Raw genomic sequence first — 27,596 nt, 5'->3', positions numbered from 1 at the left:
CACTCTGCCTCTCTGAGTTTCTCTTCCCCATCTGTAAAATGGGACTGATGATAGGCCTGACCTCACAGAGACATAGAAGGGTAGTCCGCATGCAGGTGCTTAGCCTCAGCCTGCCCCAGCAGGTTTGAAGCGAATTACTTGCCTCCTTTCCTCACACCAAGCCTGAGTAGGGTGGGGCTGGTGAAGACACAGGCTCAGAGAAGAGGGGACTGACCAAGGTTATGAGGCTGGTAATGGGGCCTAGGTGGAGTGGGGGAGGGGTAAGGGATGACCTGCTGGCTTGCTCGCTCTTTTACTCCGCTGGCTCAGCTGAGCTTTGAGGCATGGCCTTCCCTCCCCGCTGGTCTCTGTGGAAAGTGGTGGCTTGGCTGATTTTTTCCATAAAGAAGCTGGAAGTCTACCCCCTCCTTCCCCAGGCAGCACCGTGGCAGCGGCTGTGCTGACAGGCCTCCTGGCCCTCTCGCTAAGGTGGCTGGCAGCTTTGGAAGGCTGGCTGCGCACAGATCAGCCAGAGGGAAGAAGGAACCGCAAAGGTCCCCTGCCATCACTAATCCCCACGGCCCCTCCCACCCTGTCTGTCCTCTCTGTGGGTGGAAAGACAGAAAGGAGCCACAGCGGGAGGAAAGCTGGGGAGACTGGCTCCGCTGGAGGTGGTGGAGAGGGACAGGCAGAGAGGGGGTCAGGGTCCCCATATCTCCCTGGCTGGTCTCCTCATTTCTATGACCTCTGTCAGTCATTGGCCTAGGCTCTTTAATATTTCATGGCCCTTGGAGCCAGCCCCCTGCCCCAGTCTACAGGCCCCCTTTGTCTGCCTGCCGCTGAATTGCTGAATTACTGACCCGAGGCTGCCTCTGCCTTCCTCCAACTGGCCCTGACATCTTTCCTGTTCCTCCTGACCTGCCTCTCTGACACCTCTACTTGTCACACTCTCCATCTCTCATACCCATTCTCTCCCCTTCTCTTACATCTCTGATCATCTCTTTGCCCTTTTCCTCCATTTTCCTCTTTTGTTGGCCGCCTCCTTCCCAGCAGAACAGAAACCGCGGCAACTGGTCTGCCTGCCCCCCCTCCTGGGTCCACCCCTTCCTGCCCCCTCCCCCCAGCTGTGCTGGCTGTGAGAGCTGGTTTTATTTATTTTTCTGTTTGTTTGGGAAGAGGGCAGTGGCAGTTCTGGGCCCTAGCTGCTGCACTCTGCCTAGAGCAGCGGGCAGGCGGGCCCTGCTGGCCTCCCAGGAATGTGGCCGGGACGCCCCGCGCTATATTTACTCCCCTCCAGCTGCCTGCCCCAGCAAGGCAGAGCCAGGCCTGCCTGGTGGCCCTGGGGGAACCCAGTACCCACCCTCCCCTGTCTAATAGACCCCACGTGGCCCTTGGGCCCCCTATTTCCTCCCTTCCCCATGACCTCTTCTGACCTCAAACTTGCCTGGTCCGCAAGCATGAACACTTTAGTGCGGTGCCAGTACAGGCGTATGTGGGCTCTAGGGCTTGATTTGTGTGGGGCGGCACCTGGTGAACCTTATCCCCCCAACCCAGGGGCCTAGCTTAGGCCTGTAATCTGGTGGCCAGAACTATGTAAAGCATCTTTTCTGGGCCTCTCCCCACTGGGCCTAGTCCTTGCTCTTGTCACATCCCTTCAACTCTGCTGTGATCACTGGCAGGGGTGGGGTCCGGTGGGGTTGGGGGCCTCACCTGGCATGAACAGCTGTGTTTCTTTTACTGCTGTAGGAGTCCCACATAACTTGCCCTCTGCTGAACCTCCCAGGTCCCATGCATGGATACCTGTACACACCGAAATGTGTGTGTGTGAAAATACATGCAACGTGCATGAAAACATGCTGGATTACACCTTTCTTGAAGGCAGAGCCATGCCTCCTGTCATTGACTCCCTCATTCATCAGCTGTTTATGGGATCCTTTGAGCCTGTTCCTTGCCAGCCTTGCAATGGGATGTGGTAGTAATTCCTTCCCACTATAGTACCTGGCACCAGTTAAGTATCAGAAGAGCTCTGGCTGCTGCTCTATAATTGATTGTTCTCCAATTCTTACAACAACAACAACAACAAAATAATAATAATAATAAAAGTCATAATAATGGTAATGGTGATAGGTAACTAGCTCTGTGTTTCTAGCCTTCACTTCTTTTTATTTCTCACAGTAGCCCAGTGAGTTGGGTGCTATTAGCATCCCATTTACAGTTGAGGAAACTGAGGCTGGAGAGTTTGTGACTTTCCCTGGGACTTGCCATTGACAAGTGGGATTGGGTCTTGGCAGAGTCCTTGCCTGGCTGTGAACAACACCGTGAGGACAGCCGGGGTTGGTCTGCATCTGGTTTTTCCTGTACCTGGCACACGGCAGGGACTCCCTAAATGTTTTCTGAATGCAGGTTTTATTCTTTTTCCTTCTTGAGGCCTCCATACCTTTGTCAAGGGTCCTGGCATGTGGTGGGGAGATGGGCTGACTGACTAGTTGGGTAAATGATAGAATGAATGAATGAATGACCAGATGATTAGCTGTGGGAATGAGCGCTTTCAAGGGACACTGGGATGAGGGGCTGGCTTATGATCAGGCTGGTATGTAGAAATGCACTGGCTCTGAATTGGATCCTGAGAAGTGATGTGTAGGGGACAGAGCTGAGATATGTTGGCTGGAGATGAGTAAGCTATTGGGATTGAGCCCACAAGGGAGGTCACATCTTCTCCCTGGACCTCAGGTTTTCCATCTATTAAATGGGCTTGGGGGCCTTTGCCCTGGCTGGCTGCCTGCCAGCTAGCCTAGGCCTGGGCCGGCCTGGGAGCCTGAGAGGTGAGGGAACTTGTGGGAAGGAGGAAGCAGTGGGTGGTAAAGACAGGAAGATGAAGCGTGGAGCTTGGCTTGGAACCTGAGAAGCAGAGAGACCGGCCCTGACCTGACGCCTGTCCTCCCTCTGATCTGCAGGATGGGGGTGCAGGCTCACCAACCTCTCGCCACTCACTCTTGCTCTAGCAAAGGCTGGGCTTCCTGACATCAGTGATTGTGTGTGCTCTGAGGAGCAGGCCTGTCCTCCAAGACTAGACCAGCTCTTACCCCAGGCCCACAGCCATCCTCCACCCCCAACCTCATGTCCAGTTCCTGTTGACCCTGATGGGAGAGACCCAGCCCCTTGCTTCACCTAAAGCTAGACGGGAAATTGATTAGCGGGACCCATAGCAGGAGGCTTGGCCCCTTCCTGGATTGTCAGATCTTGGTGGCCTAGAATTTTTAGTCACAGGAGTCTAGAATCATAGAATGCTTGGAACAGAGGGATTCTCAGTCAGGATCCCTTTCCTGTTAGAATTGTAGAATCACAGAACCATGGGTTTTACTGCTGGAGGGAAGCTCGAATGGTCATGTTTGAATCTTGTTTGATGCCCAGGGACGTTGAGGATCTGAGGGAAGGGGCTTCCCTGTGGTGCCCTCAGGTGACATGAGTATGAACCTGAGACAGAAACCCAGTTCTAGCCAGCTCGGGGAGTGGGCTCTGTGGGCTCAGTGAGGCAGCAAGGGGGTGCAACTGGCCTGCAGGCACAGGAGGGGTCCTCTCAGCAATGCCCGCCTGCCCGATGCCCACGCTTCCCAAGACACCAGTGTGAGGAGGAAATGCAGGCTGTTGCTTTCAGCGACAGCCGGCAGGGCCGGGCGGCTTCCCAGCTCCCTCTCTGATTCATGGCTGCCTGCAGCTCCCCCCTCCCCTGGGAGCCTCAGCAGCCCCATCTGTGCAATGGGGAGAGGAGGCCATACCCCACAGTCTAGCATCACAAAGACAATACAGTTGGGATTCTTTTCAAGAACACTATTGAGCCTTGGGAGAGTAGTCCGGCATAGCCAGCTGGACATTTGGACCTAAAGCACTGAGAAGTCCTACTTGGAGTCCCCCTAATGTCTTCAGTAAACTAGAAGGGCTGAATTGGTTCCTGGGGCAAAAACTGTGGTGGGGGGAAATGCATAGAGAAGGGACCTGCAGTCAGAGTCTCCTTCAAGAAGAGAGAGCAGTGGATGAGAGGCCTAGCTCTCTAGGCTCTCTCCTGACCTCAGTATACCCATCTGTAAAATGGAGGGTGTTATTCTATGAGGTCATTCATTCAAGGTCTGCTTTGTGCCTGGATATGTGCTGGGTACTATGGATATTGGGGACATTGAGGCACATGGCAGGTGGGTTGGGGAGGGGGGCTTTTTGCCTGCAAACATAGGGTGAGAGTGTGATTTGGCCAAAGGGGTGACAGAGAAGAAATGAGGTGGGGGAGATAAGGAGCTGGCCAGTCAGGCATTGTCCAGCGGAAAATCCCAGCCTTTCTCAGGAAGTGTTTCCTCCACTGGTCTCCTGGGAGGGAGGCAAGGCAAGCAGGAAGGAGTGTAGCTGGGGGCAGACAAGGCCCCCCAGCCAGGCCAAGTGGAGACATCCCAGGCCTGGCAGCTGGGCAGGTGTGCCCCTGACATCGTGGGAGGGCTGAAACACACCCCCTGCTCCCCATGCTCCGAGGCCTGTGGTCGGGGGCTGGGGCTGCCAGGGGGGGGCTGGGCCATAGTCCAGATTTCAAAGCCCTCCCCAGGGGCCTTGTGGTGCCCCCCCCACCCTGTCCGTGTTGCTGCCGCGGGGGTGGCAGATGCTGTTTCATCGGCTGAGGCGAGTAGGAGGCCTCCGGAAGGTCCTCCTGGGAGGTTCCGGGGGCAGCGGGGGCGTCGGCAGCTGCCTCCCAGCTAGGGCTGGCTCACAGTGGCCTCCCAGATCCCTCAATCCCCCAGGCCTGGGGGCCGGAGTGGTGCTTCGGAATTGAGACTGGTCCCTCTTGCCTTTGCTCCCCCCACTGCCCATCAAGCTTCTTGGCTCTGGCCCCCTCCCATCTCTGGCTGCGCCAGCAGAGCCCCCCGGGGAAGGCAGGGGAGGAGGCACAGCGGGCTCAGAACAGCGGGTGCCCGCTCAGCCAAGTATTTGCGAGAGCTGTCAGAGACAGACAGGCATGTGGGGAATTTGGTGCGTGTGGGGCTGGGGGAAGCAGCCGGGTGGGCAGGCGGGAGGTGGGAAGCTGGGGAGCTGGGGCTGCCCCCCCCGCCTGTTGAACCCTGCAGAGACCACAGTTCCCAGTCCAGAAGGTACATCCAGCCCCTTCTTCCTGACTGTACCAGTACAGTGAGGGGAGTGGGACTGTGACCCTGGCCGGGATTTGATGATGGTGCTGACACTGGGGAAGGGAGCGCCCTATTGAGGGCTGGAGCCTGGAGAGGCTGTCTGGTAGAGTGTGGAGCCAGGCAGGAATCCGGGTTGTGCCCGACTGTGGCCTCCAGGAAATAGCAGCTGTCATGCTCCTATGCCCCCCCTCCCCAGCCTGGCACAACTTGTTTCCTGGCCAGGGTCCGGCTGGGGCAGATTGGAGGAGCCTGGTATTGCCCAGCCTGGACAAGGAATAGGCAAGGTGGAGGGGGCCGTGTTTATAAGCCTAAAGGTACTTGAGCTGCTGGGGAGGGGCTCGCCCGGTTATTATTTTACTGAAGCCGATTGAAGTCACTTTGGGGGAGGGGACCTCTGCCTATATCTTCCTGGACAAAGACCCCAATTTAGTCCCCTTTGTGGTCTGCTTTCCAGTAGTGCCTGTTAGGCAGGTTAGGGCCTAGAGCTGAGTAATGCTTGGTGTCACATAGCTGAGAGCCCAGAGAGGGGAAACACTGGCCCAAGGTCACACAGTGGACTCCCTGGCCTTCTCCCTACCCTCATGGTGTGTGGAGCCAATGGGGAATGGTGAATATTGGGGGTCTGCTGGGGTGGGGGGCTATATTTAGTCAGTCCTGCGGAGACAGAGGGCCCCTGGGAGCAGCTGTTGCTGGCGTGGGGGGGTGCAGACAGGCCTGGAGCTGCATTTAGTCTGGACAGAAATATCCTCCCCCCACCCAGCCACCCACTGGCTGGGAGGCCAGGCTGCGGGCCTGTCCCCTGAGGGGCAGCTTGCCTGGGCCTGGCGGCCGGCGGGACAGGCAAGATGACCCGATAGGCTTTTCCCAGCTCAGGTTTCGATGAAACAGGAACCGGAGCTGCAGCCTGGGCTGTGGGGGCCAGGGCAGCCAGAGCCTGGGGGGCCAGGGCTGCCTTCCTCACTTCTCCCCATGATGCAGCCTCCCCTTTTCTGAGGCCTGGGGAAGCAGCAGGTTATTTATCAAGCCAGCCTCCCCGCCGCGTCTGCCCGTGCCTCCCCCCTCCCTCCTTCTTGCGCTGGCGGCCATGAGCCCAGCAGAGCAGGGTGAGCTGGGCGGGCAGGCGTCAGGATGAGCTCAGGAGACGTGAGTCACCCCATCCCCAGCAGCCCCACGAGGCCCTGCAGCCTGGCAGGCAGAGCACACTCACGCACTCCCCACGTGGCACACCCGGAGGCACATACTTGGGACAGACACAGTCACTCAGCACACACAGTTCCATACAACCTGCACACGCAACTGATATGCACAGTGCAGCTTCCGTCACCTACACTGTGAACTTTCCAGAAGCACACTCACCGTTAAGCATCTGGTACGTACACACACTCACGTGTATTGGCAGTTGGACACACACAGTCACACATTGGTGTGCCGTGCCCCTGGGAGGACCCCACACGCTGCTTCATAGAGCAGTTGTGTGTCTGCCGCAGCCTTTCACAGGCTCAGGCAGTCGTCCTCGGGCCACAGCTCACACCCAGATGGTGCCATAGAGTTGGGTCAGGAGCACTGACACAACAGAGCGTGGTACGCATGCGCACACACAAACCGCTTGGCACTCCTCTCACCCAAATGCCCCCTGTTCAGGCTCATACAAAGGAGGCTTGACCCTCGGACGTGTAGAGACAGCTGAGTTCTGGGTATTAGAAGGAAAAATTCTCTCCCATCTTCCGGGCTAGCTGGACTTCTCTGGGGAGGAGGTGCAAATATCAGGCATAGAACTGTTAAAGCAACCTGCCCTCCAGGATGGGGCACTCTGTTCTGGGTAGAGTGGGTTGGGGGTAGATGGCGAGGGATGCAGAGGACCTAGGAAAAGGAAAACCTGGAGAAGGAAAGCCATGGAAAATCGATTTTTCCAGGAATGCCAAGTGGCCAGCTGTTCCCCCATTTAGGGGGGGATCCTTGGGAGATTGGGAGTGCCAGAGATTGGGGGAAGAATGAGACTCCCTTGATTTAGTGGGTTGTACCCCAGGAGTCTGTCTGCCCTCCCTCCCTGCTCACCCTGGCACCCAGTTTCCTCTGCCCCTTGGTTCCCAAGCCCCTCATTATCTCCCTCTGGTCCTTACTGGCCTGCAGAATGGGCACAGAGCTGGCCTGTGTACAAAAAGGGGCTGAGTTGCTGGGTTGAAGGGATGTCTCTAAGCTTCTGCTGCCCATTGGGGCTGGAGCTTACCTTCTCTGGACTCAGCAGAACTGGGGGCATATCCAATTTTCATATCCTGAAAAATATACCATTTTTCAGATGAGAGAATTCAGTCTTATGGGGGAGTGGTTTCATGGTCATAAAGGGCTTTGGACACAGTCACCTAAGGCCCAGCTACAGATCATCCTGGGCCCGCAGGATTGAGACAGCCCAACAAAGGCCAAGGCCCAGGTGGCTGTAAGGACTTGGGCACATATCTCTTCCATAAAGGCCCGGACAGTAGTCCAGGAGGGAAGAGAGGCCTTAGCATCCTGAAGAAAACAACAGCAGCCAGTCAAGATGACTAGATATTTCTTGAGCCATGGACTCTGGAGTTAGACAGGTCTAGGCTCCAAACCTGACTTGGTAACTGGGTGCTATGTAATCACGGATCTATCTGCCAACCTCTCTGACCTCCCTTTTGCCACCTATAAAATTGGTATGAGCTTTATTTCTATCTCAAATCTGTACGATCTGAAGTAGATGGTGGGTATGATTCTCACCATGTCACACCTGGATCTCCAGGTGAGCCCTCCCCACGACCTGTCTGTTCAGCCAAAGCTGGCATTTTCCTGGGAGTGGTACCCCACAACACGGACTCTTTAATTAGAATGTTTTGGATTTAGCCTTCTTTAGAGCTCTTCTCAGATGGGAATGGTGAGGTATGGGAGTGAAGAGACTAACCTTGGAGCCATAGGGAGGGGGAAGGGATGGGAATAGGTTCAACCCAGGGCAGAGGAACCCAGGCTTTTTGGGTATCCGGACATTCCTGGGTACTTCACAGTGTGAGAAGAGACAGAGCCAAGACCTCCCTTGTCCTCCAACCCCCAACACACAGTAAGGCCACAAGTTAGCCTCAAACAGGAACTTCCAGGTGGCAGTTGGGGCCTTTGAGGGTGGTCAGGAGCTTGGCACGTATCTGTGTAGAAGAACTGTTAGGACTGTTGAGAGACTGAAGAAGTGCTGACATAAACAGGCAGGACTAGGGGTGGGAGGCAGGGAAGAAGGAGGAAAGATTGTCAGGAAGAATAGGTGGGTTCTTCCTGTAGGCCAGAAAGGGAAGTGCAGTCCTGGACAGCTGAGTGCTACCCTCCTTGTGCTGCCTTCAGACCCATACTGTGTGATCATCTCCCCACGTTCCTGCAGGTAAGAGGGTAGAGGAGGGAATACTCTCTTTTTAGGGCTGGGGAAACTGAGGCATAAGGGATTAGCTCAGACTTAAAGTCAAACAGTGGCAGAACTGGGGCCACAGCTTAGGTTCTCTGATACTCCTGGCTTGGGCTGTCCTTGACCCTCACTTTTGTGGCTGGCTGATGACAGTATAAATAACACAGATATCATTTATTGAATGCTACTGCATGCTGGCCCTGTACTGAGAACTTCACAAATGTCCTCTCTGGGACCCTGATGGGGGTGGGGCTATCATCGTGTGCATTTCACAGACTAGGGAATGGACTTTGCAAGGTAAAGTAACTTGTCTGAGGTCACCTAGGCTGGAGCCTGCAGAGTGGGCGAGAAACCCTAACTCCAAAGCCCATGTGGACCCCTGCGCCTGTACTTCTGGGGGCTTCTACCCATTCCCCCATTATCACATACAATAAGTAATGTTCCTAGTTAAGCCAGCCCCTTCCCCACCTATGCCCAGCCCCCTGACTCTCTTAGGGATCTCTACAACTGAGGGTACTCCCCAAGTTTGGATGCAAGGGCCTTGGGACTGCTGACCCCTTAGGCCTAGGGAGGGTGAGCCCTAGCCCTGTTGGCCTTCGCTTCTGCATGGGAAGTAGCTTACTTGGAGTGGGATAGGGGGATAAGGATGCCCCAGGGAGCAGATTGCTGCCCCTTACGGCTCTACTTACAGACGGGTTCTGGGAATCTCAATTGTGAAAACCACCTAGGAGCCTGGTCATGGCTACACACTACTCCCATCCTCCACCCCACCCCCCAACCTCTCACCTTCCTGGGGGCTTCTTTCCCCTTTCTGCAAGGAGTCATTGAGAGAATGCCCTTGAGCTGGAGGTACCGTCCTTTCTGTACACAGGAACAGCCATAATCACCCCCACCCCCAATTTGTATGCTGGTTAGCCAAAGAGAGCACGAGGCACAGTGTGGCTCTGGGTCAGGGTTCACTAAAGGTCACTGAGTTGGGTTTATGTTGCTGAAAGTTGGCGCTAATCTCAAATGGAAGGGCAAACTCTCTGTGCTATGTAACAACAAGTCACTTCCCTTTTCTGGTCTCAGTTTCTACATCTGAGAAATGATTGAGTCTGCCATGCTTGTTCTCTGAGGCAGGGATAAGTCACAGACACACACACCTACATGCCCTTCAACTGATGTCCTCAGGTCCCCTAGGGTCTTGCGGCTCTCACTGGCATGGGATCCAGGGGAAGCAGGGTGGGTTCTAGAGTTGGGCCAACCTGTATTTTAATCTCACCTCCACCATCCACAACTTGGATGACTTTGACCAGTCACTGCCTCACTCAGTTCTGAACCTCAGTGTCCTCATCTGTGAAATGGGTAGACTGTAGTGCCTACCTCTTTGGGATGGTGTGGACCGATCACCTGGCACAGACTCAAGTGATGGTGGCGACAGTATACCCCTTTCCTAGGCTGTCCTTGCTAAAGTCCCCCAGCCTTGGTTTCAGGGATTCTGGGAAGGAGACAGTGCCAGTCTGCTGGCTCAGCTGGCTTGGCCACTGACCTTCAGAGCACCCAGGCTGTCAAGGCCGCCTGACTGCCTGCTGGGCGGGCAGGCAAGGGGGAGCACCAGCCAGCTTCTCGCCTGACGCTGCCCTCCCCTGTTCCCACTCTCCTCTCTCTCTCTGCGACTGTGTGCGAGCTAATTAATCTCAGCCCCTTTGGGAAATTAGAACGCTGCAGCCACAGCCTCTCAATGCCTGTACTGCTCCTGGGCCCTGCCAAGACCCACTGTGGTTAAGGGGTATAGGGTCAGGGATGGGGGCAGCAGGAGGAGCTGGGCAGACATGGGTCTCCCTGAGTCCCCGATTCCTGGCTAGGGGGTTCGGGCTTCTCGGTCTCCTCCCAGACAGTATCCATAAGGACACTGGGCAGTCGTCCTGCTGGTGTGAAACCCAGCCACCACTGCCTTTCTGACCTGGTCCCCTTACCCTACTTTCCATCTTATTTTGGGGTCCTCTTGCCTGCCCAGCTTGGACTGACAGAGACAGATGTAATTATAGAATTTTGCTTGGAAAATTAATTCAAAAAAGTTAATTAATTGGCAGTTCCGGAGGTGGCGGGCTCCATGCCCAGCCGGTCCTACTGACGTCAGAGCTGACCCGCCTGAGACGTGCAGCTTCCTGGGCAGGCTGGGGAGAAGGGACCCCAGTGACCTGGTTGGGCAGGCCTGGGACAGGCAGCAGTGAACAGTAAGGAGGAAAGTGCGGTGTTCTGACCCAGAGTAGGTACCTGGAAAGAGTTTATCAACTGGATCTACTGAGATGAACTTGGCATCTTGTGAACTCAGCCACTTGTTTATATGTTTAACAAGCCATTGTCAAGCTTCTACTATACACCAACCCCAGTGTCTCAAGTGCTCCCAGCCAACATAGACCACGGAATGTTTCATCCAGTTCTTCCAAATCCCTTTTCTCGAGGAAAAGCTCTAAACCTATATGCAGAGGATTTTCCAAAGAGCTCGAGGGACATTATTGGCCTGTTGTGCGGATGAAGCAACTGAGGCACAGAGGGATGTGACTTGCCCAAGTCACTCAGCTGTATCCTCCATCAGGATGGAGTAGGGAGTGTATAAAACGTAGGCTTCTTCCCAAGGGATGTACACTCCCATAGGCAGCTGCTCCCAAGTGTAGGTGACAGGGGCCTTGAAGTTGACTCTGTTCCACAAGGAGGTGACCAGAGAACATGGCCAACTTTCTTCACCCTGGTACCCCGGCACCATTTTGCCTCCCTCTGCCTCCCCCCCAGACATTTGCGGTACCATGTATGCATGTCGGGGCTTCCCCCACCATCCCACCCAGTCCTCAGGATGACCCAACTGGGCTGAGGCAGGAGGCCCCGTACCCTAGGGCTCCCCAGCCCACATAGGGATCCCACTCCTGGGCCCCCTGCAGGCCCCTGACCACAACAGCCTAAGTTCTAGTGTCTGGAGGAGTGTGAGCTCAGTAGTGTCTTATCCAGACAGAGGAAGGACCAAGGCTGGGACAAGAGGTGGTCAGGCCTAGGACAGGTCAGAGATACTGACCCGCTGGAGGCCATTAAAGTGAGGAACATAGACTTTCAAGAGGTTTAGGCCTGGGTTATGTGGCCTTGAGCAGATCCCTGGGCTTCTCATGATCATCATTTTCCTCATCTGGGAAACAACAATGATCATACATACTCAGAGGACTGTGGTGAGGTTCAGGGAGGTCTAACTGTTTGAAATGTCTGGCCTGGGCACCAAGCTCCAGAGCCTGAGAAGGCCAACAGATTTGGGGAAAGGAACCTGCTGCATGTGATTGGGATAAAATCTGGAGAACACCAGAAGAGGTGATATTTGTGAGGCACCCAAGAACCAACAGCTAGCAACCCAGAGCCCTGGGACCTCTAGGGGGAGTCAGTCCGTATAGATAGAATCACTCCCGGATTTGTTTGGTGCTGTGTTCTCACCTCCAGGATGTCTCCAGGCTCCAAGTAGGCCCTGCAGTTAATTGTATAGGCCTTACCTTCCATAGTGGTTCAGAATAAAAAAGTAACCATCATGGATAGGCTGAGCTGAGTACTTTGTGTCCCACATCACTCTGATGTTCTGTAGTTTCTTCAAGGACTGACCCTCAGTCTTGGATTTAAGTGGGCCACACCTGCCCCCTGAGCATCCTGTGTCAGTTGAGTATGGGGTCAGAGGGAAGAAGCTCCCTCTGACTTCACCTCCTCCAAGAAGCCCTCTCTGTTACCATCCCCCAGTACATTAAGCCATTGGCTGAGTGCTTGGGGCTCTCTGCACAGTCTGTTAAATCCTGTATATGTGTCTTTCTGTCCATCTAGCCCCTAGATGGGGAGCTCCCTGCGGGTGGGGTCCATGGCATCTCTTTATATCTTGTGCCCAGACAGAGTTAGCGCTGGACCAGGCTCCTATTTTCCTATTACAGATGGCCTAATTAAGGTCCTGTGAGGATATTGCTCAGCCAAGGTCACAGCCTGTTGAGGGGCAGAGCTAACCTGGTCCAGGTGGGTATGGGGCTGCTGGTGCCCTCAGCAGTTTTCTGCAGACTTGAGGACCTTCCCCGACTTCTTTGGGGCCTGAAGCTCCTGATCCACCTGGCAGACAATGTTCCGTGCTCCTGTGAGCTTGGGGAGTGGAGTACTGGCATCAGAGGGCAGGCCTTAATCTCTCCCAGCCTCAGTTTCCTTACCTTTAAAATGGGAATCCTGGTACTGCTCTCTGACTTGGTGGGAAGATAGTTAAAAGAAATAAGGCACGCCTGGAACTTAATAAGAACTCCTAAGTGTTTACCATCATTATAATTACTATTAATACTGTTATTTTGTTACCATCACATTATTATTCATGCTCCCAGGGCCCCAGCAGCTGCAGTGGTGCTGGGCCTGGTCAGAGCTCTGGTCTACGGGGAAGCTGCAGTTTCTAATTAGTCAGTGGAGAGGGCCTGGGTTTTTATTTTTGCTGGAGGATCCCACCTGCCCAAGGCCTCCCCAGCCTCTGTCATCTACTGTGCTAGGACTGTGTTCACTCTCCCATCTCAGGTAGGGGGACTGACTCCATGCAAAAGCCTCCCCAAATTTCCTCTGCCACTCCCTCCACCTCTAAGACCTCCAGGGCCATGAATCATTTATGAGGCAAAAATGAAACCAATTAAGGACAAACTTTGAAAGCCTCTAATTGCTGCGCCTGGTGGCACCGAGGAATGAGGGGAGGTAGGCCTGCCTGATGAGGAATCTCCTTGGCCCCGGCCTTCCCAGGCTGACTGTCCCACCGCGTCGCAGGGCGCCAGGGCCTCCCGGCTCCCTGCCGCCTCCCGGCTGGCCGCGGACGTGCCTGCATGGCTCTGGCTGCTGCATCTGCCGCCCCGGCGCCCGCCGGCCCGGGTCCCAGGCCGACTAATTAGGGCCGGCTCCCCTCTCCACGCTGCTCGCTCCAGGCCCGAGGTGATGGCGGCTGTTTCTGCTGTTCTGGGGCCTGTGCCCCAGAGCTGGCCGCTTTTCTAAGGGCAGGAGCCAGCTCTCCTTGCCTGGCTTAACCCAGACAAGCCCAGGATGCCTGTCCCTGAACTGGGAGGCTGGGGCTCCCCATGTTCCCACCATAGGGTACAGGCGTGGGGAGGCTCTGAGGGGTCCATGGCTTGGACAGTTTTATTCAGTCTCAGGGAGAGAGATGCTCATCCCAGCAAGAGTGGAAAGAGCTGGGGGAATGAATGATTAAAAGGAAGCTGGGGGATACAGTGGAGGGGAAGGGATGGGATATACGTGTTGAGCTCCTGAGGTATTGTCTTGGTGCAGTGAGATCCAACCCTTCCTCTCATCCTTGCCACAAACAGTAACCTTATGTAAATTCCTTAGCCTCAGTTTTCCCATTTGTAAACTGTCAGGACTGACTAGTTTACTCTTGGATTTGGGATTTGAGGAGCTGGGTTTTATGTGCCTCAAACTTCCCTCTCTTGGGGGCTTCTGAGGGAATGGAGGTCAGAGTCTGGAGTATGGACCCAGCAGGGCCTGCCTCACTGCCAAGAGCCCTGGGCACGAGTGACCAGCCTGCTCACTGTGCTGAAGGCCAGGCCGGCCCTGGGCACTCAGGCACATTGTTTGCTGAAACCAAATTTCTGTGCTTGTGTTTTTCCATAATTATATTAGCAGGTGGGATTTTTCCTCGGGGAAGCAGTGGGAGGGGGAGTGCCGTGGCAGTGTCCCCGCCCGCTCTGAGCGTGAGCTCACACGCTCAGGCTCTGCTCTGCCCGCCCGCCTGCCTGCCGTAATGATTTTTTAATTATGCAGCCAGTGCTCGGAATTGCTAATCCACCTCCAGCCCAGCACCCCCTCCTGCAGTTCGCACCCCAGCCCCTCACTGCTGTCCCCACAGTGGTGGTGCCCAGTCCTGAGCCCATCGCTGATGCCCGAGACCACCAGCACAGTGGCAGCGAGGGTAGCCCAGGAAGGGCTACAGGGGCACTTCTCTGGCTATGACAGAACTTGGTGGTGGTGAGGCCTGTGGCTCTCTTTGTCTCTCCCCGCCCCCCAACCCTGGCCCCAACATGGCTTGCACCTGCTAGGACAGCCATGGCTCTGGGAGGGGGCAGGGGAGCGACAGTGCCCACTCCTGAGTGATGTGGCCACTCCCATTTCAGGGACTTCAGCCTGTCTCTCCAGCCATGTGTATCCCCTAAGGACACACACAGAAGTGTGATCTTCATTTCTGTCACACCGATACTCACACTGCTCCCCTTCCCTACACACACACTCAGTCTTACAGCTACATCAGCACAATAACACGCTCTGTTCCTCATATACAGAGCCACACCTGAGGGCCAGGGTTCTCTCAGGGGAGCCATTGCTGCCTTTTGTGCCTTGCAGTGGCCGTAGTACCCTACAGTGGCCCTGATCCCACTCCCCTGCCTCCATACCCTCCCACATTCTCACCCCTTCCTTGCCCCTGACTAGGACACACTCAGGTCGCCCTGCTCCCACCTGGTGGGGTGGCTGCCTGTGGCTGAGGCCTGCCTGAACCTCCATCGACCTGGCCTGGGGGAGGCGACAGGGGGGTGGGGGGATTCTGCAGCACTGTGGCAGCGGCTCCTCTCCAGGCGCCCAGCTGTGGCATCTGTCAAGGTCAGATAGCGACTCCGGAACCAGCCGGCTCGGCCCCATGGCCCCTTTCGCCTCATTATTTTTGTGTTCCGGGGCTGCGGCGACACCTCCCTCCCTCCTCCTCAGCCTCCCGCCTCTTGCCTGCCTCCCCTACGCCTCCGCAGGGAGGGCCTGCGGTCTGGGGGCTTTTGTTTTCCAGCTTTTTCCACGCTCAGGCCAGGCAGGCGGGTAGACACTAGCCAGAGCTGTTGGATCTTGAACGGCAGACAAGGCAGGTACCTCCCTCATGGCTGGGACAGGTTCTCAGCTAATGGAACCCTGGGTTAGTTTCTGAAGGGGATAAACCGAACCTGGGTGGAGCCCAGCCCCACCACAACCCCAGCACACCTGTGGGCAGCTTCCTGTTTCCATAGGGGCTCCAGCACCTGGCCTCACTTCCTGTCTGTACCATACCCATCCCAGGTGGCCCTAGACTCATGAATCCCAGAACCTCTCAGAGGCCTTCATGCTACTCATAGTGTGTACGTGTACACACGTGCACGTGTGCGCACGCGCGCGCGCGCACACACACACACACACACACACTGGTGTACATATGGCAGAGATATGTTGATACTTGGGCCAGAAAAACCCACAAAAATCCAGCCCCCATGTAAGCCACTATACTTATGCATATGTACACACTTACTCTCGGACATACAGGTACATCACAGATGTCAATAGCACACACATTACTTGTACTCACAGGAAGGTCACACAAAGACCTCCACCTGTACTGGTATATAAGCCCCATGTATACATCAGTGCTTAAACCCAGAGTGACATCTGAGGCTATACACACATACCTAGGCATACCCACAGCCTCACAGACACACGTTCATGCACACAGTGTGCACAGGTCTCTGACACACCTCTCAGTGGACACATGCAGATATACTTGTCCATAGTGCTGCTCCTGACCATATACACTCCAACCTGAGCTTACTCTCTGGCGCCTAGTGTTCTTTGAGCACAGTTACGTCACCCAATGCTGAAGTGAGTTTGAAGTGTCCAGAGAGTCCTTGAAGAGTGGGAAATGGTGGTTGGCAGATGGTCTGCCCTGCCCACCTGGCCCGCCTCTTTCTATGAGATGGAGTAGGATGGGGTGGCGCTGGGTAGATCACGGTGGACTTGGTGGCTGCTGGCAGGGAGGGCAGGCTCAGGGGAGTGGCCTCTCAGACATTGTCTCTGGGTCTCTTTGCCTACCTCCAACCCTGGCTTAGGGTGTGTAAGTGCTGGGGGTGTGAGATGTGGGCAGACTCCAGGCCCCCCAGGGTCTCTGGGGTAGTCCTGGTCATCCTCTTACTTCCTCCTCCAGCTGTGGACTGCTGTGACTGCCCCTGAGAAAGGGAGGTAGCTGGAGGTTTAGCAGTGGCGGTGCCCCCACCCCCCAGGAAACTCAAAACCCTGGTCCAGCCGCGGGTGGCGGGTTGGGGCAGGCACAAAGAGGGCCTCTGTGCGGCCCGGCTGGGCTGCCCACAGGATTCTGGGGGAGGAGGCAAGAGCCGGTTTCCGTCCCGTTCTGCTTCCTGCGGAGGCCGCCGGAATGCCCGGAGCTGTGGCCCAGCCTGGCCCGTCCGGCCCACCCGCAGCCCCTCTCGTCTTTTCCTGGGCCTTAGGGTACAGCTGCAGACTTCTGCAACAGTGTTCTAACGTGTTTTGACCAGAGCCTGAGAGCCAGGACCTATGGGAAACTGAGGGGGTTGCCCTAGGCAGAGAGCTGAGCAGGGCCTCATCCTCCAGCCAAAACCCCTCCCTCTATGTGTCTCGGAGCCGTTGGCCAGTGTTGGAGAGCCAGGCCCTGGAGTCACACAGACCTGGTTGCAAGTCCAGCTCTGCCACTAATAGACCTTGTGACCTTAAGCAGGTGACTTTACTTCCCTGAGCCTCAGTTGCCTCATCCGTAAATGGCATAATACTAATTAGAGTTAGAGAATTTAGTGAGAAAATGCACGTAAAATGCTTAGCAGAGAGAAAGCACTCATTGGGGCCTCCCATCATTATATCATCTGGGAAGAAAGAGGAGGAAGACAGCTAGATGCTCCTCGCTCCAATAAGCCTCACATCTTTTGGGGCTTGGTCCCAATCCTATGACCTGCCCCAAATCCTTCTTTAGACCTCAGTTTCCCTATCTGCAAATCACATCATGGGCCAATTCAGGCCCTCTGGGGCCCTCCTGGAATTTGGAGGAAGAATGGGGGTCACTCTCTAGACTTTTTTTTTCCGTATCTCTACCTCCTTCCCCATGGGCTCTTCTGGGGATCATGACTCCCCCACTTCGGGGAGAGAAGCAAAAACCATCCTCCGTTTCATGATGAGAAGCAGGTTCAGTGTGGAGGAAAGGTTTGGTTAAAGTCAACAGGAAGGGAGAAGATAGAGGCACAAATCCAGGCCCCAGGACTTCAGTCCCCTAGCCAGTCCTGAGCCCCTACCCCAAGCCCCAGAAGGACAGATTCCCCCCAGCCCCCAGTTCCTCATCCCAGGAGTCTCTCTAAACTAGCCTTCTCTGGCTTGCCTGTGGTGAGGCCCACCTTGAAGGGAGGTCCTAAGTAAGGGCATGAGCTCTGATCCCAGGTTGGTGTCAGCTCAGACATCACCACTTTGCGAAATGTTAGCTAAGATCTGGGAGGCTCTAAATGGGGAGGACATCATTCTCTCTATATCACAACTACTTATCAAATTGCCTATTCTTAAAGTGGCAATAATAGTACATCAGAAAGTACCTATGAGGATTCGACGAGACAAGGCATGAACAGCGTCTGGCACACAGGAAGGCCTCCATGCATGTTAGTTCTTATCTTCACCGTCCCATGTTACAAATGGGGAAAATTGGCTCAGAGGCCATATGCCAAGGTCACATAAGCGGGAAAGGGTCCTCTTCATCCTTTGACTCTTCTAGGAATGTCCCAGGCTCTGCATCTTACTTCCTAGAGCCCCAGGTCTCAGTGTTCCTGTCTATGAAATAGGCTGATCCTCTCTTCCAGCTGTTTTTGGAAGTTCTGTAAGAAAGACCAGAGCTCCATGTACTCCTGGGATTTTCTTAGCAGCATGTTACAGTCCTCAGGCAAGGAGGGTGGGAGGTGTGCCTGCTCTAGGAGGAGGGGCATAAGAGGGAGTGTGAAATCCAGGAAACAGGATTGCAGCCTCTTCTTTTGTCCTTGGCAGTCAGTTTCGGAGTATTAGTCTTAGGGAGACCCTAGTGCTATTGAAGTCATGTCTCACCCCAGGCCATCCGCCGGGTGCTAGCAGTGTATCCTTGTAGCATGTGTCCATCCGTAGCCAGATATGTGCCCTGTGCTCTCTAGCTGGGCTGGATTTCTCCCAGCCTCCAAAACCAGTGTCCCGTGTATGTCTCTTTGGGTCTGAGTGGGGCTTTTTTCTCTCTGGAAACTCCCCAGCCTGAATCATGGAAATCAGAGATGGAAACCACACACACCCCCCGTGCCACCCCACCACACACACACCGTATTGCTCAGCTCAGTTCAACCACCGTAGCTTGTGGTCTGCACTCTGCGCTACCATCGGCTGGGCTGCCATCAGTCTGTCTGTCTATGTTGCCTCCCTTGGAGGCCAAAGAGGCCAGCCCACCAAGGTGGGCAGAGTGTGAGGGGGCGGAGCAGGGATGTCAGGAGTGAGCGTGGAAGTGTCGGCACTGGTGCCATGAGCCAGGATATGCAAGTCTGCAAAGCTGGCTTGCCCAGGCTGTGGCAGCTCAGGGTCCTGAAAGCCCTGCTGAAACGTAGCCTCCTCCAGGAGGCCCTCCCTCAGCAGCAGGGATAACTGGGAGGCTGTCCCAGCCAGCAAAGGCTGGCCCCTTGCTCCCACTCTACCCTTGGTAGTCATGATGGTTGCACAACTCTGTAAATTCACTACAAATCATTGAATTGTACACTTATAAATGGCTGAATTTTATAGTATGTAAATGATACCTCAGTAAAGCTGTTAAAAAAAATCCTGCCCTTGGTCTCAAGGCCCTGCCCTATTGGGATTCTGCCAGCCTTACAGACACACCTTGTACCCACTTCCCCATTTCTCAGGCTTGTGTCCCCTCTGGTAACCTCTTCTCATTTTTAATGCACAGGCTAGTGGTCCCTTCCTCCAAGAAGGGCCCCCATCCCATGCCTCACTCGGTCCCTTTCCTGCTCTCATTTAACATTGGGTACACTCCTCCAGGGAGTCTGTGTTGTGTTCTGTCTTCCTGCAGCGCAGGGCATGGGGCTGCTATTGGGTAGACTGTGGGGCTATGTGTAACTGGACATCTAGGCTCACTGTCGGCCACTTGTGTGCATGTCTGTGTGTAGGCAGCACTATCCCGTGCCTCAGTGTCCCTCCACATGCTGTCTGGCCTGAAGGGCTCAGGACAGAGCCCTGTGGGGGCTGAGTCCTGGTCCCTCTGGGGCTGAGGGTGGAGGGAGGGCATGGCTACCACCAATGATGACCTCATTGCCAGCTGGCATTATGACGTCACTGGCCCAGAATTCTAGGTTCCTGCCTGGGTATTTCCAAGTCCTCTAGGTCGGGGCAAACCCCTGGGGTCTGGGACAGCTCGCCCCCTGACCACGTAAAGGTGACAGGCATGGTAACAACTCTGGGGGGTAGGGACATCTTTGGTCACTTTGCCTTGGGCTACTCTTATCAGTTGCCCAGGTGAGCAAAGGCTGTCACAGAGCCGGGTGGTGACTAACACTTGAGCTTTGGGTTCAAGTTCTACCTCAGACAGCACCAGCTGTTTGACCTTTGCCGGACAGCTTGAACTTGTCGGCCTCTATGTCATCATCTCCACAACTGGTTAATAGTTCCTATCTCCCAGGTTCTGGGGAGGAGTTAAGGGAGAGAAGACCTGTAAAGCATAAGAGTACAGGGCCTGGAACCCAGTAGGTGTTCAGCAAATACTAGCTGATAGGGTTAGTCAGTCAGTTAAGGGAACCTGTCACTTGTTGGTGGGAGCTGGTTAGAGAGGGGAAGGGTCTGTGCCGTTGGGGACTGGCCAGGTCCTGGGGGTAGAGGCAGGAGTTGGCTCCACCTTTCGACTCTCCCTCTCTTCCCAGCTCAGCCAATGAGCTTAAGCCCACAGGAGGTTGGGCCCCATGGCCAGGCCCTGAGACCAAGAATCCATTGACCCCTAGCCCTTCTCCCATCTCTTCCCAGGCCACGGGCCAGAGCAGGATGGGCCCTAGAGGGAAGTGGGTCTCATCTGGTCTCCCCAACCTCTCCCTCTGCTTCCCTCTCCTGTGGGCTTTCTCTTGGTCCTCACTCAGGTCCCTGAGTCTGGGATTCTCTCCTCAGAGCTCTGCCTCCATGTCTCTCAAATTGTCAAGTTTCTGATCTGGATTGACGCCCTGGATCTCTCTGAGCCCGGCTCCCAGCTTCTGCTCCCATGGTGCTGTGTCCTCTAGCCTTGACCCTTTGCCCTGTCCTCTCCAAGTCCCCCTTTCTCTAACCCACCCCTCGAGTTCTCTGTCTCGTGATCCTCTATCCCTACCACCTGTCTGTGTTCTTTTGCCCCTGTGTCCCCCGCTGCCCCCCAGCTCTCCATGACTGGCTCCCCCCTCACCACCCGCCCCCTCTGGGTTCTGTCCCCGCCCGTCAGACCCTGGTCCCAGCTCCCGGCCTGCCTGGCTCCTGCATGGACAAAGGGGTCCTTTGTGGGCTGACCGCGCCTGGCGGGGCGGCGGGGCGCTGGCTCCGCATTGCTGATGAAACGGAGCCCTTTGTTGTCCCTCCTCAGGCGCAGTATTTCTTTTTGGGGGCTGGATGCGTTCCTGGCAGGGCCGATGATGGATGCGCCCGCCGCCGCCCGCCTGCCCGCCAGCTTTCCCTCCCGCTCATTCCCGCTCCGCTTCAACGCAGCCCCAGCTCCTCCCCTGCTGCCTTGGCACTGCCAGGCCCTTCCCGGCCTGGGAAGGGGTTGCTGTGTGCCCTGCTAAGTAGGAGACTGGGGCCTAGGAGACGGTCTTCTTAGGTTCTCCTGTTCCATGAGGAGGGCAAAAGGGTCCCATGGTCAAGGGTCCACTGGGACCGGGGCATCAGCTTTCCCTGGGGTCTGAAGTAGATGATGAGCCAGGTACAGGAGCAGATTAGGAACAAGCATAGGGACCAGGCCTTGGGGACTAGACGTGGGTATTTACTCACCCTGGGGTTTGAGGACAGTTACCTTGCATGCCAGTCTCCCTGTGTATCCTCTACTTTAAGTTTCTATAGCTGACAGACCAATGTTCTGCCTGCAGCACCTGTTCAATGACATATCATGTCTTCTGGTCCCAGGCTTAGCATGTCCCAGGACCTGGCTGGGGGGCTAGGAGAGGGTAGTCCCTGAGGAAGGACAGAAAAATGGAAGATCAGAAAGATTCAAAGAGAAGGCCAGAGAGGAACAGAACATGAGCTTTGGTCCCCACCACAAGAGACTCAGGATGGAGACAAAAGCATGGAGGCTCAGCCAGAGCGCCAGCCCTGAACGCAGGCCGGGCTGTGTCGGAGGGAGCTGACTTCTAATTGACCTGCCAGCCCCGCACGCAGAGCCAGATCCTGGAGCTGGGAGGAGGGAGGGGAGAGTAGAGCAAGAGCAGCGTTAATGCCGCTATCGATTTCTGCCACCAGCCAGCAAGCCGTGGGGGGGCGGGGGGGCACACAGGGTCTAGGGCGCAGACTGCTCCCCTCCCCAGCTCTCCAACCCAGGGGCGCCTGTCTTCTCCTGTATGAGGCCACTGGGAATGTGGTCCAGGGGTAGTTAGTTGAGCTTGGATGAGCAGGGGCTGGGTGAGTTGACTTGGGGTGATGGTCTCTGGACCTGATCTCACTGGCTCTAGTCCTCAACACCTAACCAGGATCACTGATGCCTGGCAGGATACTGTTCTCTGAGAAGAAGAACTGAAGAGCCAGCCTGGGCTTGGCCCTTAGGAAGCAGGGTGGAACACAGCTATCCTTGGGCATACACAGCCCCCTTCCTCTTACTGGGACTTGTGATGTCTGTGGTACCCGCAACCCAGCCTGAGTTTGTCCTGGTGCAGTCTGCCCACCTACCCATCTCTTCTTCCCCATTCATCCACCTTTACTTGGAAAGAGCCTAAGTGGGCTGGGGCCCACTGGGGCAGGGCAAGGAGTACCTACCTGGCTTTCTGCTGACGCCTGCCACTCCCCTCACCCTGGGGACAGTGTTTCCCTTTCATACACTTGCCCCTCTTTGTTGCTACTTCTTAGCAGTCCTGGGGCAGGGGCCCTGCCTGCTAGGGGCCTCAATTTCCCCTTTTGTAAGTGCAGAGTGTTGGACTAGATGACCTCCTGGGATAGGCTGAGTCATGTGACTGGGGGATGGTGGGGTTGCCTGGGGACAAAGATGCAGTGTGTGCTGCCCCCAAGCCCAGGGTGGGACAGGACCAGCCAGATGTGTGCCTCCCCCTTGAGCCGCCAGCTGCTCAGGCCGGTCCCTGTCTTCCCGCCTCTCTCCTGGGGATTGCTGGGCCTAGGCAGGCAGACAGTTTGAGAGCCAGGGCTGATGAGGAAACTGCCACTACTCCATTCCATCTGGAATAGTTTCTCCTAGAACTGCTGGCCAAGGAGCCTGGCTGCTCACGTGCCTTCATCTTGGAGCCTGAGCAGAATAGGCTCTATCCTGGGAAGGGTCACACCTACTCTCAGTTCCAACTTGCACTAGCCGGAGGTCTCTCCCGTCCATAGCCTAGCTCTAGGCTCTCACTGGGACTTCCACCTAGTCCCATCTGGGAGTCAGGCCGGAGCACAGCAGTGAGAGGCCTAAACAGAGATCAGGGTGGGGTCCGAGTTTGAGAATGAGAAAGAAATGTGTGCCAGCGTGTGAACAAGCATGTCCCACACTTTTGCAGAAGGCTTGGCCTCAGGCACAGTATCCTGCCTGCCCTCTTGCAGGAGGATACATGCTCCTTGAAATAAGGGTTCTGAGCTCTATTTGGCAAACTTTATTAAAGGTAAACCATTTCCTTTACCTGCAGGTCTTGTCAGAGCTATGAGATAATTGATGTGTTATAGGAATATCCAATAAAGAACAAGGGCAGCTTCCCACACATGTTGGTCTATACCATCAAGCCCTTTAGAAGCTGTTCCAACCCCTTTTTGTAGTTGGGTCAGGGAAGGAAGATTAGGAAGTGGAAGATGACTCTATAACCTCTCAAATTTAATAAACATCTCTAGTTCTCTCCTGCCCTCAGCTCAGGAAGGATTACCTATTTCCATCTTGTCTCCCCGACTCTAGCCGACAGGTCTGGCTATAAAGACCAGGCTATTCGGTGTATCCTTGGGCTAGTCATTTCTTCTCTTATATCTTATCTTCCTCATCTATTAAATAGGGTGTCACTAACCAGTACTTGGTAGGGTTCTAATGACTCTTAACTGAGATAGTACAGATAAAAAATTCCTAAGTGGAGGCAGCACTTAATTTCCTAGTCAGGCTTGTCGTTGTTACAATGGCAACATGGTCATTGGTGGTGGTGGTGATGGCGGCATTGGAGATGTTTACCACTGCCCTGACCCTGCATCCTCTTGTCCTGACAGAGTGAAGACACTTCCACGTGGACACCTGACCATGTGCCTGCCCTGAGCATCGAGGCCCACCAAGCATCTCTGTTGCGGGCAGCAGGAACCGGGCTTAACTGAGGACACCCGCCCTCCGCAGTTGGTAGGCTCCCCCAGCAGCGGGGTCTGGGCCTCGGCCCCACCATGTCGAGCCTCAGCAGTGGCTCCCAGGACACCAGTGGCAGCAGCAGCAGCAGCAGTGCCAATGGCAGCAGTGGCAACGGCCCAAAGGCAGGAGTGGCCGACAAGAGTGCAGCGGTAGCCGCTGCTACTCCAGCCTCGGTGGCGGATGATGCACCACCCCCCGAGCGTCGGAACAAGAGCGGCATCATCAGCGAACCCCTCAACAAGAGCCTGCGTCGCTCCCGTCCTCTCTCCCACTACTCTTCCTTCGGGGGCAGTGGGGGCAGTGGTGGTGGCAGTATGATGGGTGGGGAGTCTGCCGAAAAGGCTGCTGCGGCCGCAGCCGCTGCCTCCCTGTTGGCCAATGGGCACGACCTGGCGGCAGCCATGGCTGTGGACAAAAGCAACTCTACCTCAAAGCACAAAAGTGGTGCTGTGGCCAGCCTGCTGAGCAAGGCCGAGCGGGCCACGGAGCTGGCAGCCGAGGGACAGCTGACGCTGCAGCAGTTTGCGCAGTCCACGGAGATGCTGAAGCGCGTGGTGCAGGAGCACCTACCGCTGATGAGCGAGGCAGGCGCGGGCCTGCCTGACATGGAGGCTGTGGCGGGTGCAGAAGCCCTCAATGGCCAGTCCGACTTCCCCTACCTGGGCGCCTTCCCCATCAACCCAGGCCTCTTCATTATGACCCCAGCGGGCGTGTTCCTGGCCGAGAGCGCGCTGCACATGGCAGGCCTGGCCGAGTACCCCATGCAGGGTGAGCTGGCCTCTGCCATCAGCTCGGGCAAGAAGAAGCGGAAACGCTGCGGCATGTGCGCGCCCTGCAGGCGGCGCATCAACTGCGAGCAGTGCAGCAGTTGTAGGAACCGAAAGACTGGCCATCAGATTTGCAAATTCAGAAAATGTGAGGAACTCAAAAAGAAGCCTTCCGCTGCTCTGGAGGTAACGGCGCCTTAGAGGGAGGTGTGTGGGCTCTTGCATCTGTCTGGCCGTCCAAACCCACCCCCAACCCCCAACTCCACCTTTCCTAACGAGGATCTGGGGTCGCCCAGCCAATTCCTGGGCTCTGGGGTTCTAGGCCAAGTCTTCGAGACACCAGTTCACTGCCCTAAAAGTCAGAGCCACATCCTGAGATCCCATTAGGTTGTAGTTTGCAGGGCGAGCATAAAACCCCAGGCAAGGGGCCTAGGGTTACCAGCGAGACCCTGACACTCTGAACCCCTTCCTCAAGTTCTGGGTCCTAAAATTTCTGACTTTCAGACGTGTCCTAAAGCTTCTCCTCCGTGACCTAAGATTCTGAGCCTCTCCACTGCCCCATTTGATGAAGTCTGTCCCATGGACCCTGTGGCTTTGAGGGTTAACCCCTTCAACTTGCCCCTTCAGAGCCCAGCCTCTCCCCTAAGGCCGCTCAAAAATAGAGCAGCTCTAGTGCTGACCACCCTGCTCTGAGGCCTGGAAAAACCCTGGCTCTAGGCACCTAGTTGACAGATTTGGGGTGCCTTGCGGCCCCAAGATCACTCTGGTTGCATAGCTAATGGCCAGGGATCCTATGGGCCTGCGGCTAGGGGATGAGCCTAGGGCGTGGGCATGGCCTATCCACTATTGGAATGGCTTAAAAAAGCCCAAACAGTTCCTATATTGCTTTCTCTCCGCCCTCATGGCAGGGCCTGTCCCTGCGCCCCTAGCTGTGGTAGCTTAGCTTGTGGTGCCAGGGCCTGGGTACAAAAGCATCTTTTCAGCCTGCTGTCCGTGCTCATCCCCACCCCTCTACAAGTGGGCTTGACACAAATGTCCAGAATGTTTGGAAAACAATATTGGCATCTGAGCTGTGGCTACCTGCTCCCCAAGCCCCAAAACTCATATATCTGTGCTCCTGCCGACAGAACACAGCTATAGGCACACAAAGGTGCTCACTCTTGTCTAGTGTAGACACATACGCACACATACCCCTGCCCAATGCACATAGTCTTATTATAGATGCAGTCTCTTAATAAACACAGCAATGAGTATCCTTCACTACTGCAGCTCCAGACACGCTACACACTGGCAGAGCTTGAGGTACACATTCATATATGTGTCCAGTGCACATGCTTACATGTTCCTGTGACAGAAATTTGCGCACAGCTCTCAGAAGCACCACAACCACCTGGCGCTTGTGGCCTTTGGACCAGGGAAAGGGGTGTTTGTTCCTGTCTGGAAGGAGAGTTCCTGGGCACAATGGCTCAGGAGGCCTCAGGGTGCTTCAGGCCCTTCGGTGGCCCAGTAGGTCAAGGCTCCTTCTCTAGCCCGGCCAGGATGGCAGGAACTTCATGGGGTGGCTGCCTTTACTCCATGCCCATCCTTCCGCCATGAGGCCTTCCACGGGGGAACGTCTTTGCACCAGGCCCAGCCGGACCCTGACTGAACTCTCTCCTTGTTTTTGTCTCCCGCCCCCGCCAGAAGGTGATGCTTCCGACGGGAGCCGCCTTCCGGTGGTTTCAGTGACGGCGGCGGGAATCCAAAGCTGCCCTCTCCGTGCAATGTCACTGCTCGTGTGGTCTCCGGCAAGGGATTCGGGCGAAGACAAACGGATGCACCCGTCTTTAGAACCAAAAATATTCTCTCACAGATTTCATTCCTGTTTTTATATATATATTTTTTGTTGTCGTTTTAACATCTCCACGTCCCTAGTATAAAAAGAAAAGAAAAAAATTTAACTGCTTTTTCAGAAGAACAACAACAAAAAAAAAGAGGTAAAGACGAATCTATAAAGTACCGAGACTTCCTGGGCAAAGAATGGACAATCAGTTTCCTTCCTGTGTCAATGTCGATGTTGTCTGTGCAGGAGATGCAGTTTTGTGTAGAGAATGTAAATTTTCTGTAACCTTTTGAAATCTAGTTACTAATAAGCACTACTGTAATTTAGCACAGTTTAACTCCACCCTCATTTAAACTTCCTTTGATTCTTTCTGACCATGAAATAGTGCATAGTTTGCCTGGAGAACCCACTCACGTTTATAAAGAGAATGTTGGTGGCGCCGTGTTGAAGCCCCTCTATATCCATCCACGTGGGCAGACCTGCCGAGAGGAGCTCACAGAGGGGCAGGGAGCAGCCCCCCACCCTCAGGGCCCAGGCCAGGCGTGCTGCACCCACGGTCCCCACAACGGGATCCCCCACCCCAACAGTGATGATTTTGCAAAAATGAAAGTTCTATTCATTTATCTGTTGAGATCTGGGGAGCCCATGTCTCCATAGTTCTTAACCTGGCTACTTCCCTTAGAGAAAATAAGTCCTTTTTTTTCTGGCCTGGCTGATGGCAACAGAAGAAAGGGCTTCTTTGCGTGGTCCCCTGCCAGTGGGGGTGGGTGCCCGAGGGGCCCCCTTGCCCGTGGCCAGCTTCCTGCTGATGAACATGCTGTTTGTATTGTTTTAGGAAACCAGGCTGTTTTGTGAATAAAACGAATGCATGTTTGTGTCACGAAGCACCGCTGGCTTCTTGCTGTATGGTTTGGGGGGCTGTTGCTGGGTAGGGATTGTCTGGGATCACCTTGGGAAGGAAGAGTGATCACAGAGGGACATTTAGAGTGGGGATCTCTTGGGAAGTGAGGTCCTCCGGATCCACAACGGGGGAGCAGCCGGCCTGGCTGACAGGATGGAAATGCCATTAAAACCCTTTTCCCATTTGCCCGGAGAATACTGACCGGCGGTGCTTGCGACTGCAGCGTTTACCCCCAGAAAACTTGCAGATCATAGTCCTCACCTTACT

General features: G+C 55.2%; 1 protein-coding gene across 2 annotated transcripts in view; it reads left to right on the top strand.

Moving 5' to 3' along the window:
• Nucleotides 1-27,312, top strand: part of CXXC5 (CXXC finger protein 5) — a 33,610-nt gene extending 6,298 nt beyond the window's left edge. For both annotated transcript variants that reach the window (XM_016166378.2, XM_016166379.2), the window contains exons 2-3: nt 23,710-24,792; nt 26,290-27,312. In XM_016166378.2, the coding sequence (XP_016021864.1) occupies nt 23,875-24,792; nt 26,290-26,334 (963 nt within the window). In that variant the 5' untranslated portion in view covers nt 23,710-23,874 and the 3' untranslated portion in view covers nt 26,335-27,312. The remainder of the gene's footprint in view (nt 1-23,709; nt 24,793-26,289) is intronic.
• The last annotated feature ends 284 nt before the right edge of the window (nt 27,313-27,596 follow it).

Source organism: Rousettus aegyptiacus, unplaced genomic scaffold (assembly GCF_014176215.1).
Source record: "Rousettus aegyptiacus isolate mRouAeg1 unplaced genomic scaffold, mRouAeg1.p scaffold_m13_p_7, whole genome shotgun sequence".
NCBI classification, from domain to species: Eukaryota; Metazoa; Chordata; class Mammalia; order Chiroptera; family Pteropodidae; genus Rousettus; species Rousettus aegyptiacus.
This window is presented reverse-complemented; position numbering and strand designations above follow the sequence as displayed.